Source organism: Alosa alosa, chromosome 9, assembly GCF_017589495.1.
Source record: "Alosa alosa isolate M-15738 ecotype Scorff River chromosome 9, AALO_Geno_1.1, whole genome shotgun sequence".
NCBI classification, from domain to species: Eukaryota; Metazoa; Chordata; class Actinopteri; order Clupeiformes; family Clupeidae; genus Alosa; species Alosa alosa.
Genome location: NC_063197.1, coordinates 33,295,626 through 33,310,654, shown reverse-complemented (window position 1 = coordinate 33,310,654; position 15,029 = coordinate 33,295,626). Strand labels below are relative to the sequence as shown.

General features: G+C 46.8%; 1 protein-coding gene across 5 annotated transcripts in view; it reads right to left on the bottom strand.

Moving 5' to 3' along the window:
- LOC125300379 (cAMP-specific 3',5'-cyclic phosphodiesterase 4C-like) overlaps positions 1-15,029 on the bottom strand; it is a 94,459-nt gene that overhangs the window by 18,525 nt on the left and 60,905 nt on the right. For all 5 annotated transcript variants that reach the window (XM_048252269.1, XM_048252275.1, XM_048252270.1 and 2 more), the window contains one exon: positions 612-803. In XM_048252269.1, coding sequence (XP_048108226.1) covers positions 612-803 — 192 coding nt within the window. The remainder of the gene's footprint in view (positions 1-611; positions 804-15,029) is intronic.

Genomic DNA, 15,029 nt, shown 5'->3' with positions numbered 1-15,029 from the left:
ATAATCCTAATTTAAATGATATATCATCTGAAAGTGATGTGAGGATTGAATAATTCATAATTTAAATGATATATCATCTGAAAGTGATGTGAGGATTGAATAATCCTAATTTCTAATCTCATGAACTACTCAGATGTTGGAGAGATCCTGAAAAAGTACCTTGCAAAGGTGATGCAAAGAGTGTGACTATTAATGGCTTATGCAAACAGTTACTTCTTATGCCATTTGTAATATGTTACTTCTTATGTCATTTGTAATATGTTACTTCTTATGTAATTTGTAATATGTTACTTCTTATGCCATTTGTAATATGTTACTTCTTATGTCATTTGTCATATGTTTTAGTAATATTACTCCACATGACTGTACACATACAATATATTTGTAAAAGCTGAACTATCAAACTGCAATACCAGTATGAAGGGCATAAATTGTTAAAACATGGATAGTCTCTATGCATCAGGTGTGTGTAGCTACAGGATAAAACATGGATAGTCTCTATAAAACATGGATAGTCTATACATCAGGTGTGTGTAGCTACAGGATAAAACATGGATAGTCTCTATGCATCAGGTGTGTGAGGTGTGTGTAGCTACAGGTGAGGGACGTACAGCTCGCTGGTGGTGGAGGAGTTGCGGGACATGGTCTTGGGCGACAGGTCGAAGTCAGAATCGGACCGGTACAGGAAGGACTCACGGCGCTGGCTGTGGGGGTAGTTGGCCTGCAGGACCAGCCCCGAGCTTGGGCTCGCCTGGGGGTCCAGCGGACTGCGGCCCACTGACAAGCCATTCTCAACGTCAAAACTGCAGAGGGGAGAGAAAACACGCACACACACACACACACACATTTAGCACATGTAGATAATCGGCATCAGTGTAATAGGGTCATGGTGGATTTCAGATGAGGTTAGCACATGGACAATAAAAAGGTGTTCAGGACACATCCTGGAAATCCACTTCCTGGTGTGAGCTTCAGGTTGCCGTAGCACACGGTCAGTAGGTCATGACCTTATGCCTTATAGTGCCTGCGTGTGTAGAGATCACTTTTTATCAGTAAGCATAACACAGCTTGAGTTGTTGAACAGTTTTTGTGTCAAATGTGAGACAAATTGGAGCACGCTGCAGCACTGGCGTCATTTGGATGTCAAAGCTAACCTCACTGTGTACGTCAGCCTGACCACAGAGCCGCTTTCTCACCACTCGCAAAGCAAACAGAACAGCACTAATTAGGCCTGAAGAATCCAGCGCTGAGCCAGTCTTCTGCCTTCCCCAACGCACACTCAATCAGCACCAATTTCACTTCACCACCAAGCCTGACAGGCCAGCACAGCGGAGTTGATCCTGCGGGCGTGGCAGGGTTACTCACGGGCCGCGCTGGAGATCACTCACCAAAGCAGCATTCCTGATGATAATTAAGTTGTTGTGCCTCAACATTATGTGTGTGTGTGTGTGTGTGTGTGTGTGTGAGAGAGAGAAAGAGAGTATACCAATATGACCATATGAACAATCCCTAGGGAAAATCCTAAGTAAAATTGTGCTGAACCCAAACTCTTCTTCTAATATCTAACTGATATCTCCTGCAATCTCCTTATATGGATTTATTGATTACGACGTTTTTCTGCCAGTTACTCTGAGACTCTGCTTGCTGGCATGTGACACTCCATCTTATCCAGCAGAAACCTGTCGCTTCTGTAAGAGTTGCGCCTGGCGTTGGCAGCAGGAGGGTCTAAACCGGTCACTTCTAAAAGAGTTGCGCCTGGCGTTGACAGTAGGAGGGTGTAAACCTGTCCCTTCTGTAAGAGTTGCGCCTGGAGTTGGCAGTAGGAGGGTCTGCTCAGTTGCGTAACACACAATGGACAATGAGAGGATACTTGTGTGCCATTCAGAGCGGTTCTGTCTGACTGCACAGGCTCCTGAGGGTGAGGAAAGGCTCCACAGGGGCCCAGGGGGCAACACCCATCCACCCCACGCACCGCACCCCATCCACAGGGGCCCAGGGGGCAACATCCACCCCACCCCACGCTCCTCATCCACAATAAAGTATCTATCCATCTATCTATCTATCTATCTATCTATCTATCTATCTAATGAAGTGCTCTTTGTATTCATGTTCCATTGAAACCTTGACATTAATGACCACTTGATTTGGATTGATCCAGCAGAATCAGCTTACAGCAGGAGGGAGGGAGAGAGAAGGAGGGAGAGAGAGAGAGAGGGAGGGAGAGAGAGAGAGAAAGAGAGAGAGGGAGGGAGGGAGAGGGAGAGGGGGGGAGAGAGAGAGGGAGGGAGAGGGAGGGTAATGATGAGACCACTCCAGAAACACAGAGTTCTTCATCAGCACGCTTTCCTCTCCTCTCCTCTCCCCTCTCCTCATCCCTCCTCTCTCCTCTCCTCCTCTCTCCTCTCCCCTCCTCTCTCTGTGTTTTTATTTCCTGGACAGTCAGTGCCCGGTCCCTGGGGAAGGCTTTCGTGTCTTCTCCCAGCTCCGTCTGCTGGACAAACACGTGGGCCGAGGCCAGCACAGGCTAAAAATACTTCTCCTTGGCGCTCGGAGAGAGAGAGAGAGAGAGAGAGAGAGAGAGAGAGAGATAAAGAGAGAGAGAGAGAGAGAGAGAGAGAGAGAGAAAGAACCTTTCCATTTACAGGTTGTCAGGTGGAACCAGCGCTGCTCAGTCCGACTCCATGCCTCTCTGAGCATTCTGCTCCACAGAGTAAGGCTAACACAACACTAAACATACCATCACAAGTCACTCCGCTTTTACTTTATAGAGAAACATCTCTAAATTATCTATGTAATGGCCCATAGTCATGTCTCCCAATAAAGACATTATAAGAAATAAAAGCAGGAATTAAATCAAACTGTTGTTGTGTTGTAAAATGCACTATGGACAGCAATGATTTATGTGTCTGTGAGATCAGGTAAGTCACTCTGAGGTGTTCTCTCCACCGCAACAGTAGCGTAGTAACGGTAGGTATCCGGGGCAACGGGAGGTAAACAATGTCAGGGGTCATCAGGCAGTGCCTCAGAGATATCGGCCCCAACAGGAAGTCACAACTCAGGAAGTGACACTTTTCATTGTGTCACACTTCTAGTGTTGCTACCGTGAAGCTCTCTGCCAGAGACGACCACAGCGCTACACTCTATACACACACTCTAGACACACACTCTATACCAGGGGTGGGCAAACTTTTTGGCTCAAGGGCCAAGGGCCGCACAACAAACACCCCCACAACACATACATAAAAAAATAAAAAAATTATAGCCTATAATTTAGTATGAAAAGTATTTATTTCAAAATATTAATTGCTTAAAAATACTGCTAATGTTATGCTGTTTAACAAATGTATAAATTGTGCACTGTGGCTTTAAGACAGTCGCTTTAATTCACGTTTATTTCTCAATGATCTTCTGTCCGCTCCGCTATGGCTAGTGCTGCCTTCATGATTTCCTTTTAAAAGTTTCTTATAAGAAGGAGATATCAATTATCAACAATGACAAGCCAGCTGGAACCTGCGGCTCTATCTCCCTCTCGTGAGTGCAGACGCATTCCCAATTAAATGGATTGCATAATGTTCACGTTAGATCTGCTGCAAAGGAGACAACTAAGAGTTAACTTAGTTTAACATGTTATCTCTATTTAACATTTGGATTGATCCAAATGTTTTGACATTGACATTGTAAACGTTCTCTAAGGAGAGTGAAAAGCAGTTTGCAGTAAAGCTAACCAACGTCATCTCTATCGCAGGAAAAAAATAGCGAGCAGCCTGATAACCAAATGAAATGCTCGGCGGGCCGGATGAAAGTGCTTGGCGGGCCGGATCCGGCCCGCGGGCCGCAGTTTGCCCACCCCTGCTCCATACACACACTCCATACACACTCTATACACACACTCCATACACACACTCTATACACACACTCTATACACACACTCCATACACACACTCCATACACACACTCCATACACACACTCTATGTATACATTCCATACACACACTTGATACATGCACTCCATACACACACTCTATACACACACTAAAGAAATCTCTACACTCTTTACACACACTCTATACACAAACTCCATACACACACTCTATACACACACTAAAGAGATCTCTGCACTCTTTACACACACTCTATACACACACTAAAGAGATCTCTACACTCTATACACAAAAGCATTGTGTTTATTGCTGCTGCTGCTGTTGTGTGTATGTGTGTGTGTGTGTGTGCTGGGGAGTTGGTGACACACAGTAGCCCACAAAAGCACCTACACACCAGATCTGACCAGACACACACACACACACACACACACACACTTCTCACATGGTGGTGAGTGGAGTAAAGAACACAGGGTTCCCTTCCTTGCTGCGGCTCTTTCTTCATGGCGCCGTGCGTCAGGAGGCCGAGGCATGAGGAGGAGGTCAAGGTGACCTTGACCCCCCCCCACACACACACATACCCCACCCCCCCACCTGGTCCGGTCCAGACCCTTTGTATTGTTTCTTCTGACGCAATTTGAAACAAACCAAATGCCACACAGGGACACACACCATTAGCACACACACGCACACACACACACACACACACACACACACACAAGACATATGTGTGCACGAACATAGACACACACCCACACACAGACACAGACCAGAGACACATGTGTACACAAACATGCGTGCGCAAAGACATGCATACACACACACATAGACACACACACACATACACACACACACGTACGTACACACACACGTACGTACACACACACGTACACACACACACACACACACACACACACACACACACGCGCATTTGCTTGGCTTGATTATCAGACATCTCCCAAAGATGTGAGCCCAATCAGCTGAACTCCAAATGAGTTCCATTATTAGAGCATTAGACTGAGATCTTCTCTCTCTCACACACTCACACACACACACACACACACTCTCACCCTCCTCTCCATATATGGCTACCAGCCTGCTCTAATACAGCTGCCGTTTGGCTAACAGAGGGCAGATGCTTTCAGGGATAAAATATATAACAAGATAAAAGAATTAAAGTATACAATGTTGCAAATAACAAACAATAATGTATATAGGTAAGTATAAGTATACTCTTTTGATCCCGTGAGGGAAATTTGGTCTCTGCATTTATCCCAATCTGTGAATTAGTGAAACACACTCAGCACACAATGAACACACAATGAGGTGAAGTACACACTAATCCCGGTGCAATGAGCTGCCTGCAACAACAGCAGGTGATTTGTGCTGTGATTGGTCCATGGTGGCTCCATCTGAGGTTTGTTCTGTGATTGGTCCATGGCGGCTCCATCTGAGGTTTGTGCTTTGATTGGTCCATGGCGACTCCGTCTAAGTTCCGATCTGTGATTGGTCCATGGCGGCTCCGTCTGAGGTCCGATCTGTGATTGGTCCATGGCGGCTCCATCTGAGCTCCGTGCTGTGATTGACAGCGTGGGCAGACCCTGGGAACCAGGATGAAGGGGCTCAGAAGATGAGAGGCCGGGGCCTGCTGCTTTCCGTCGGCTTTTTCACGGAGATCTTATCTCTCAGGGGCATCTTCACAACAACACCCCTCCGTTCCCCCTCGTTCCCACACCACAGCCTGGCATCTGGCCCCAACGCGGCTCGGGTCCTCTCAGGAAGAGGGCAGATGTGTGTTTTGCACAAACATTCACTACTTCTGAGAGCGCCTGCACAAAGGAAGGAAAAGGGGGCCACGCTGACACACACACAACACACACACACACACACACACACACACACACACATACACACTAGCAAACACACACACCACACACACACACACTAGCAAACACACACACACACACACACACACACTAGCAAACACACACACACACGCACACACACACACACACTAGCAAACACACACACACAACACACACACAACACACTAGCAAACACACACAACACACACACATACACACTAGCAAACACACACACGCACACGCACACACTAGCAAACACACACATGCAATGCTATATTATCAAACATACACACACATACACACTAGCAAACACATGCACACGCACACACACAACACACACACATACACACTAGCAAACACACACACACACAACACATACACACTAGCAAACACACACACAACACACACACACAACACACACACATACACAATAGCAAACACACACACACACACACACACACACGCACACACACACACACATGCACGCACACACACAAGCGCTGAGGCTGTAAACACCTTCAGGTTCAGCCTTTCGGATCCTTAACAAGCCCCCCCAGTGCTATAGAGTGCAGTATAGAGTGCATGTATAGAGTGCTATAGAGTGCAGTATAGAGTGCAGTATAGAGTGCTATAGAGTGCAGTATAGAGTGCTATACAGTGCAGTATAGAGTGCAGTATAGAGTGCAGTATAGAGTGCTATAGAGTGCAGTATAGAGTGCATGTATAGAGTGCTATAGAGTGCAGTATAGAGTGCAGTATAGAGTGCTATAGAGTGCAGTATAGAGTGCTATAGAGTGCAGTATAGAGTGCATGTATAGAGTGCTATAGAGTGCAGTATAGAGTGCAGTATAGAGTGCTATAGAGTGCAGTATAGAGTGCTATAGAGTGCAGTATAGAGTGCTAAAGAGTGCACTATAGAGTGCTATAGAGTGCAGTATAGAGTGCAGTATAGAGTGCAGTATAAGAGTACTATAGGTGCAGTATAGAGTGCATGTATAGAGTGCTACTTAGAGTGCAGTATAGAAGTGCAGTATAGAGTGCTATATAGAGTGCAGTATAGGGTGCTATAGGTGCAGTATAGAAGTGCTAAAAAGAGGTGCACTATAGAGTGCTATAGAGTGCAGTATAGAGTGCAGTATAGAGTGCAGTATAGGAGTGCCTATAGAGTGCTTTTACTAAGAGTGCAGTATAGAGTGCATGTATAGAGTGCTATAGAGTGCAGTATAGAGTGCTATAGAGTGCTATAGAGTGCAGTATAGAGTGCTATAGAGGTATAGAGTGCTATAGAGTGCTATAAAGTGCATGTATAGAGTGCATGTATAGAGTGCTATAGAGGTATAGAGTGCTATAGAGTGCATGTATAGAGTGCTATAGAGGTATAGAGTGCTATAGAGTGCAGTATAGAGTGCAGTATAGAGTGCAGTATAGAGTGCAGTATAGAGTGCAGTATAGAGTGCTATAGAGTGCAGTATAGAGTGCTATAGAGTGCAGTATAGAGTGCAGTATAGAGTGCTATAGTAGTAGAGTGCAGTATAGAAGGTGCTATAGAGTGCTAGTATAAATTGCAGTATAAGAGTGCAGTATAGAGTGCAGTATAGAGTGCAGTATAGAGTGCTATAGAGTGCAGTATAGAGTGCAGTATAGAGTGCTATAGAGTGCAGTATAGAGTGCAGTATAGAGTGCTATAGAGTGGTATAGAGTGCAGTATAGAGTGCTATAGAGTGCATGTATAGAGTGCATGTATAGAGTGCAGTATAGAGTGCATGTATATTCTCCATAGAGTGCATGTATAGAGTGCATGTATATTCTCCATAGAGTGCATGTATAGAGTGCTATAGAGTGCAGTATAGAGTGCATGTATATTCTCCATAGAGTGCATGTATAGAATGCATGCATATCCCCTAAAGCCTCACTGGCATGAAGCAGCCAGAGTCAAAAGCCAAACCTGGGAGTCTCAGAGCAAACACTACACAGAGAGCAGAGAACAACACTAACTACACAGAGAACAACACTAACACACAGAGAACAGAGAACAACACTAACTACACAGAGAACAACACTAACTACACAGAGAACAACACTAACTACACAGAGAACAACACCAACTACACAGAGAACAGCACTAACTACACAGAGAGCAGAGAACAACACTAACTGTGCCAAGGCGGATAATGTATTCCCCTGATGCGTCTCATTTACGCAATATGGACCTCATCCCAGCATTCCACTCGTCTGTAATAGTTTGACCTGTTCACTCGTCTGTAATAGTTTGACCTGTTCACGCTCTGTCAACATAATCAGTAGATCAATCAACCAAGACACGTCTGGAGAGAACGTCATCAATGGTCAAGGACAATCTTTCAATAAAAAAATAAATAAATAAATAAAAAAACATGACATCTTGGGGGAGGAGATCGGAATCTAAATGACAAACTAAAAACTTGGGATTGGCACCAAAATGGTCCCTGAGCTGTAAGCCAAAGACGTAAACATGCTCACGACAGACACACTCAGAAATGTGAGTGAGGAGAGGAAGAGGAAGATGATTAAAATGCCTCTAAGCACACACTCTTCACAGACCTAAACACCGAGTAATATTCAGTGTGTACCCAGGAAGGAAGACCTTTCATCTAGCATGTTGCATTCCAGACACACACACACACACACATACAGGCACATGCACGCACACACAGGCACATGCACACACACACACACACACACACACACACACACACACACACAGGCCACACACACACACACACACACACACACACACACACACAGGCACATGCACACACACACAGACACAGGTACACACACACAGGCACACACACACACACACACAGACACACACACACACACACACACAGACACACACACACAGACACACACACACAGTCCATGTTGGTGGAATGAGGAGGTGGGAATGGGGATACCAAGGCGTTCAGAGAGTTTACCCATCAGCCCCTGTGGCGTGGGCCAGACGTCAGAGCAGCCCGGCGGGCCGGTTCGTCTGGCAGAGCAACAGGGCAAGACACTCTCTCTAACACACACACACACACACACACACACACACACACACACACACACACACACACACGGGGCGGAGTGAGAGGAGAAACTGCGGCAAGTGGTGGCATGTAGGGGTACCGCTGTTGCTTCTGCTGCTGCTCTCTCTCTCCACACACACTGTCACATACACACTGTCACACACACACACACACACACCACACACACACACACACACTGTCACACACACACACTGTCACATACACACACACTGTCACATACACACACTGTCACACACACACTGTCACACACACACACACGGTCACATACACACACTGTCACACACACACACAAACAAAAAAGAAATGCAATAAACGTTTTGAGTAAGGGAGTGGTGGCTGGAAATTCTCCAAATCCGTTTCCAGCAAACTACAACATCATTTTCCCAACATCTGGTTTAAACTGCCCTCTAGTCCAGCATCAGTACTCTGGTTTAAACTGCCCTCTAGTCCAGCAGTACTCTGGTTTAAACTGCCCTCTAGTCCAGTCCTCATTGACTGCAGCAGTAGTCGCAGGCAACACAGCAGGTCCGATACCGAGGAGATTCTGCTGCCAGTGACCCTGCCCTGAGGGAGCTGTACGAGTTCCTGGCCCAGCTGTGGGCCAGTGCCGGCCCAGACTCTGCTGCCGTCTGTGAGGGCTGGGACAGTACAGACAGACCCCTGTGGGCCCAGAACCACACGTGTTCTTATGTGACGATGGGTCAGATAGAAGCATCTGTTTTTGTGCTGCTCTCAGTCCATTAGGGGAAAATGTGTCTGTGTGTGTGTGTGTGTGTGTAGTGCAGCTGCAGAAAGGAAAGCACCGCTGGGGATGATGTCTGTCAGTGCATGTGTGTGTGTGAGGTAGTGTGTGACTGAATAAATGTGTGTGTGTGTGTGTGTGTGTGTGTGTGTCAAGGGAAGTTATCTATGATGGCGTGCAAGGGGGCTATGCAATCTGACGGCACTGAACCCTGTGATGATTAAGTAGTCTGAGGGGAGAGCAGAGAGGAGTTTTTAATGTCCAGTAATGTCCAGTCTGCTGATAGGCTCAGTACTTCCTTTAGCTCCGTCACACTGCTGCCTGCTAAGAATGAGCTCTCTACAGCACAATGACTACATCTGTAGAACATATAGAAATGGTCTCATACACATACACACACACACACACACAATAACTACATCTGTAGAACATATAGACATGGTCTCATACACATACACACACACACACAATAACTACATCTGTAGAACATATAGACATGGTTTCATACATGCACACACACACACACACACACACACACACACACACACACACACACACACACGTGTATCTACATCTGTATAACATACAGACATGGTCTCACACACTCACACACACGGACATCATTCAGACTGCTACTAGACTGACACGTCCCCCAGAGTTAGTGTGACTGTAACAGGAAGCCCGTTGGACTGTAGCTAACACTCTCCAGAACTTCCCCAAGACTGCCCACACGTCTACCTCACTGCCCAAGACTGCCCACACACTCTCCTCCCCAAGACTACCCACACACTTTCCAGAACTTCCCCAAGACTGCCCACACACTCTCCAGAACTCCCCTAAGACTGCCCACACGTCTATCCCACTGCCCAAGCCTCAAGGTTTTACTCATTTGGATGTTTTTCGTCAGATAGGTGGACAAGAGGACGCAAAAACAAAAGCCAAGAGGAGAGGAGTCTCCTTCCCGCCATCGCAGGAGTGTGGGTGAGTCACGGGTGTTAGTCACACTTAACACTGAAGGGTGTTAGTCACACTTAACACTGACGGGTCACACTTAACAGTGAAGGGTGTTAGTCACACTTAACACTGAAGGGTGATATAGTCACACTTAACACTGAAGGGTCACACTTAACACTAAAGGGTGTTAGTCACACTTAACACTGACAGGTGGTAGTCACACTTAACACTGACGGGTGTTAGTCACACTTAACACTGAAGGGTCACACTTAACACTGAAGGGTCACACTTAACTCTGGCGGGTGTTAGTCACACTTAACACTGAAGGGTGTTAGTCACACTTAACACTGAAGTGTGTTAATCACACTTAACACTGAAGGGTGATATAGTCACACTTAACACTGAAGGGTCACACTTAACACTGAAGGGTGTTAGTCACACTTAACACTGAAGGGTGATATAGTCACACTTAACACTGAAGGGTCACACTTAACATTGACGGGTATGAGTGAAAGACAAACAGCTCTGTACACTTGACTCTGATGCACAAACAGACAAACAGAGCTCTGCACTTCCTGGGATGCAAGCAGGGGTCATTAAAATCACTCTGTCATCCACACCCACTCATCTACTGCACTTGGCAACACACATACACACACACACATGCACACGCACACACACACAATAACTTCACTTGGCAACTGAGGTGGAGGTTCCTAAAGACAAACAACTACCATAAAGTTTGCTCTCTCTCTCTCTCTCTCTCTGACTCTTTCTCTCTCTCTCTCTTCTCTTTACCCATCCTCTCTCTCAGCGTGTATAAGTGGACATGCCCCCCCTACTCCTCCTCACTAATAGCCCATTAAGCTCCTAGTGGACGTGGCCTTTTTATAGAGCCCTTCATTGATTCCTGAGCCACCAAACACCAAGAGTCGGGTCCAGCTGCAATTGGCCGGCTGGGTCTCCAGCGCCACGCATGGCAGCCGATGACCGGATCATTTCCACGCTGGACTCCGACCGGCTCCGCGCGAGGCCTTCGGCGCGGGGCTGGAGGTTTAACGGATACACCTCGATCAGCGGACACTGGGAAGTCCCAGGGGGGGACGGGGTCCTGCACTTCCTCAGCGAATTAGGAGATTGATGGGTGCACGCACTGCAGGCAGGATGGGCAGGAGGGCAGAGGGCATTCTGGGAGTTGGGAGAGGTGAGCAGGGAGCAGAGGGCATTCTGGGAGCTGGGAGAGGTGAGCAGGGAGCAGAGGGCATTCTGGGAGTTGGGAGAGGTGAGCAGGGAGCAGAGGGCATTCTGGGAGCTGGGAGAGGTGAGCAGGGAGCAGAGGGCATTCTGGGAGCTGGGAGAGGTGAGCAGGGAGCAGAGGGCATTCTGGGAGTTGGGAGCAGTGAGCATTCCTGATTCCTGCTTTTCTACTTTTTCAGGATCAAACAGAGCACACAGCACTAGCACAGACACACACACACACACACACACACAGCACTAGGAGCACTGGCCAAACACAAACAAAAACAATCAAGGAAAAACTGTACGACACATCGCATATATTCACACACACACACACACACATACTGTACACAGGCACACACCTACACATGTACATGGACCCTCACACACACACACAGTACATGCACAAGCACAGACACACACACACACACATAGTCCATGCATATACAAGCACAGGCACACACACACACACACACACACACACACACACATAACTGCATAACTGCATGTGGCAGTTTGGTACAAGCGGTGTTACAGCCTGAAATTTCACTTGTATAGATGGGGCCAAGCAAACATTGGTTCTATCCACAGTACAGAACATACTCAAATACACACACACACACCCACACACGCACGCACAAACACACATACGCACGAACGCACGCACGCACACACACACACACACACACGCACGCACAAACGCACACACACACATGTAGATTTCTCGCTTCCATATCAACAACAGGAGCCTTTGTCTGCGACCACAGCCACCTCTCTGCTCAGGGCCTTGACGTCACTTGTGGTTTCAGTTTACGGTTGAGTTTGGCTCCCGCAGGAGATAAAAGCAGTAGGCTGGCTCTCCATGCAGCCCAGATAAAAGACTCCCAACGCAGCACACACACACACACACAGACAAAGACACAGACGCACACACGCTGCATTCCTATATGAGAGCTCAGGATAGTGTGTGTGTGTGTGTGTGTGTGTGACCTGCAGTGGTTACTAGAGTAAGTGCTGAGGACGTCTTTTCTCATTTACAACACCGAGCAGAGCTTAGAGTGATCAAGAGATATAGGCCACAAGTAGCTACTTACTTATTTATACACACACACACACACACAAACAGATACAAACAAATGCATGCACATGCAAAACACACTAATAAACATGCAAACATGCACGCACGCACGTACACACGTACACACACACACACTGCTAGTGTTACATTTAATTGTGGTCACAAACACACACGCCACCAGAAAACTGAGAAGCTAAATTTTGCACTTTTCTTAACTTTTTTACCAGCCACTAGAGAAATTGCATGAAAATGTGATGATATGATTATAGTAGGCTACTTAAAATGATCACGGTTATCAGCATTATTAAGGATCACGACTAAAATGTGCTGAATTTTGCCCTAAACCTATTAAGCGGCAGAATGGGTGTGGAGATGTCCCCTGTTTGCCTCATAGGTCTAAATAGTAGCATGTCATCTTGTTTTCCGTGAAGGTGTCGCGGGGCGGATTAAAAATAGCTACGGGCCACTTCAAAAGACAAATTCGCAAGAATATTAGTCTGTTTAGATACAACGAGATCCACAGATCTCACTAGATTTGTTTATGCAGTCATCCTGAAATAAGCTAGCAGTGGCACATGAAAGCATAGCGACAGTTTCTTAATAGTAATGGCAAAAAGTGAAGTACTGCACTAGTGACTATAGGCTGTGCTGCAGGTGGCCCTCACTGGTACTTGTTGTAGAACTTCAAATCAGCCTTGTTCACGGCTGGTAACGTTACATGATCCCTACAGACACTTCCTTTATTTTAACCGTCAATAACTATGAAAATTAGATCGGATCTGACTATTTGTGGTAGCCTATGCTAGCTCTATTTATCTACCCGCGACAGTGGCTGGTAAGTTAACCAAATTCACCCGCCAGCGCACAAAACTAATTTCCATCCCTGACACATGGCATACGCTCTCGAACACACAAACTCTCAAGGCATACACTCTCAAACACACAAACAAGTCATACAGTATGTTTTCAAACACACACACACACTTAAAATGCCGCCTTCTGTGAGACTCCTCAAGGATTTACCATCAATAACACACACACACACACACAATTCTACATCCAAGAGGTCCAAGAGCAACTAAACACACACTTCTGCACTATGATGCACCACCCTGCCCGGCCCTGCTGAGAAGAGCCCAGGAGGCTTGTTAAAGACTGCAGCCTCATTGCCTCACACACACACACACACACACACACACACACACAGGAGGGGACTTGTTAAAGACTGCAGCCTCATTGCCTCACACACACACACACACACACACACACACACACACACACAGGGGCTGCAGCCTGTCACACACACACACACACACACACACACAGGAGGTTAAAGACTGCAGCCTCATTGCCTCACACACACACACACACACACACACACACACACACACACACAGGAGGCTTGTTAAAGACTGCAGCCTCATTGCCTCACACACACACACACACACACACACACACACACACACACACACAGGAGGCTTGTTAAAGACTGCAGCCTCATTGCCTCACATACACACACACACACACACACACACACACACACACACACACACAGGAGGCTTGTTAAAGACTGCAGCCTCATTGCCTCACATACACACACACACACACACACACACACACAGGCACAAAGACTGCAGCCTCATTGCACACACACACACACACACACAGGGAGGCTTGTTAAAGACTGCAGCCTCATTGCCTCACACACACACACACACACACACACACACACACACACACACAGGAGGCTTGTTAAAGACTGCAGCCTCATTGCCTCACACACATACACACACACACACACAGGAGGCTTGTTAAAGACTGCAGCCTCATTGCCTCACACACACACACACACACACACACACACACACACACACACAGGAGGCTTGTTAAAGACTGCACATACTCATTGCACACACACACACACACACACACACACACACACACAGGAGGTTTGTTAAAGACTGCAGCCTCATTGCCTCATTGCACACACACACACACACACACACACACACACACACACACACACACACACAGGAGGCTTGTTAAAGACTGCAGCCTCATTGCCTCACACACACACACACACACACACACACACACACACACACACAGTTTGTTAAAGACTGCAGCCTCATTGCCTCACATACACACACACACACACACACACACACACTGCACACATTGCCTCACACACACACACACACA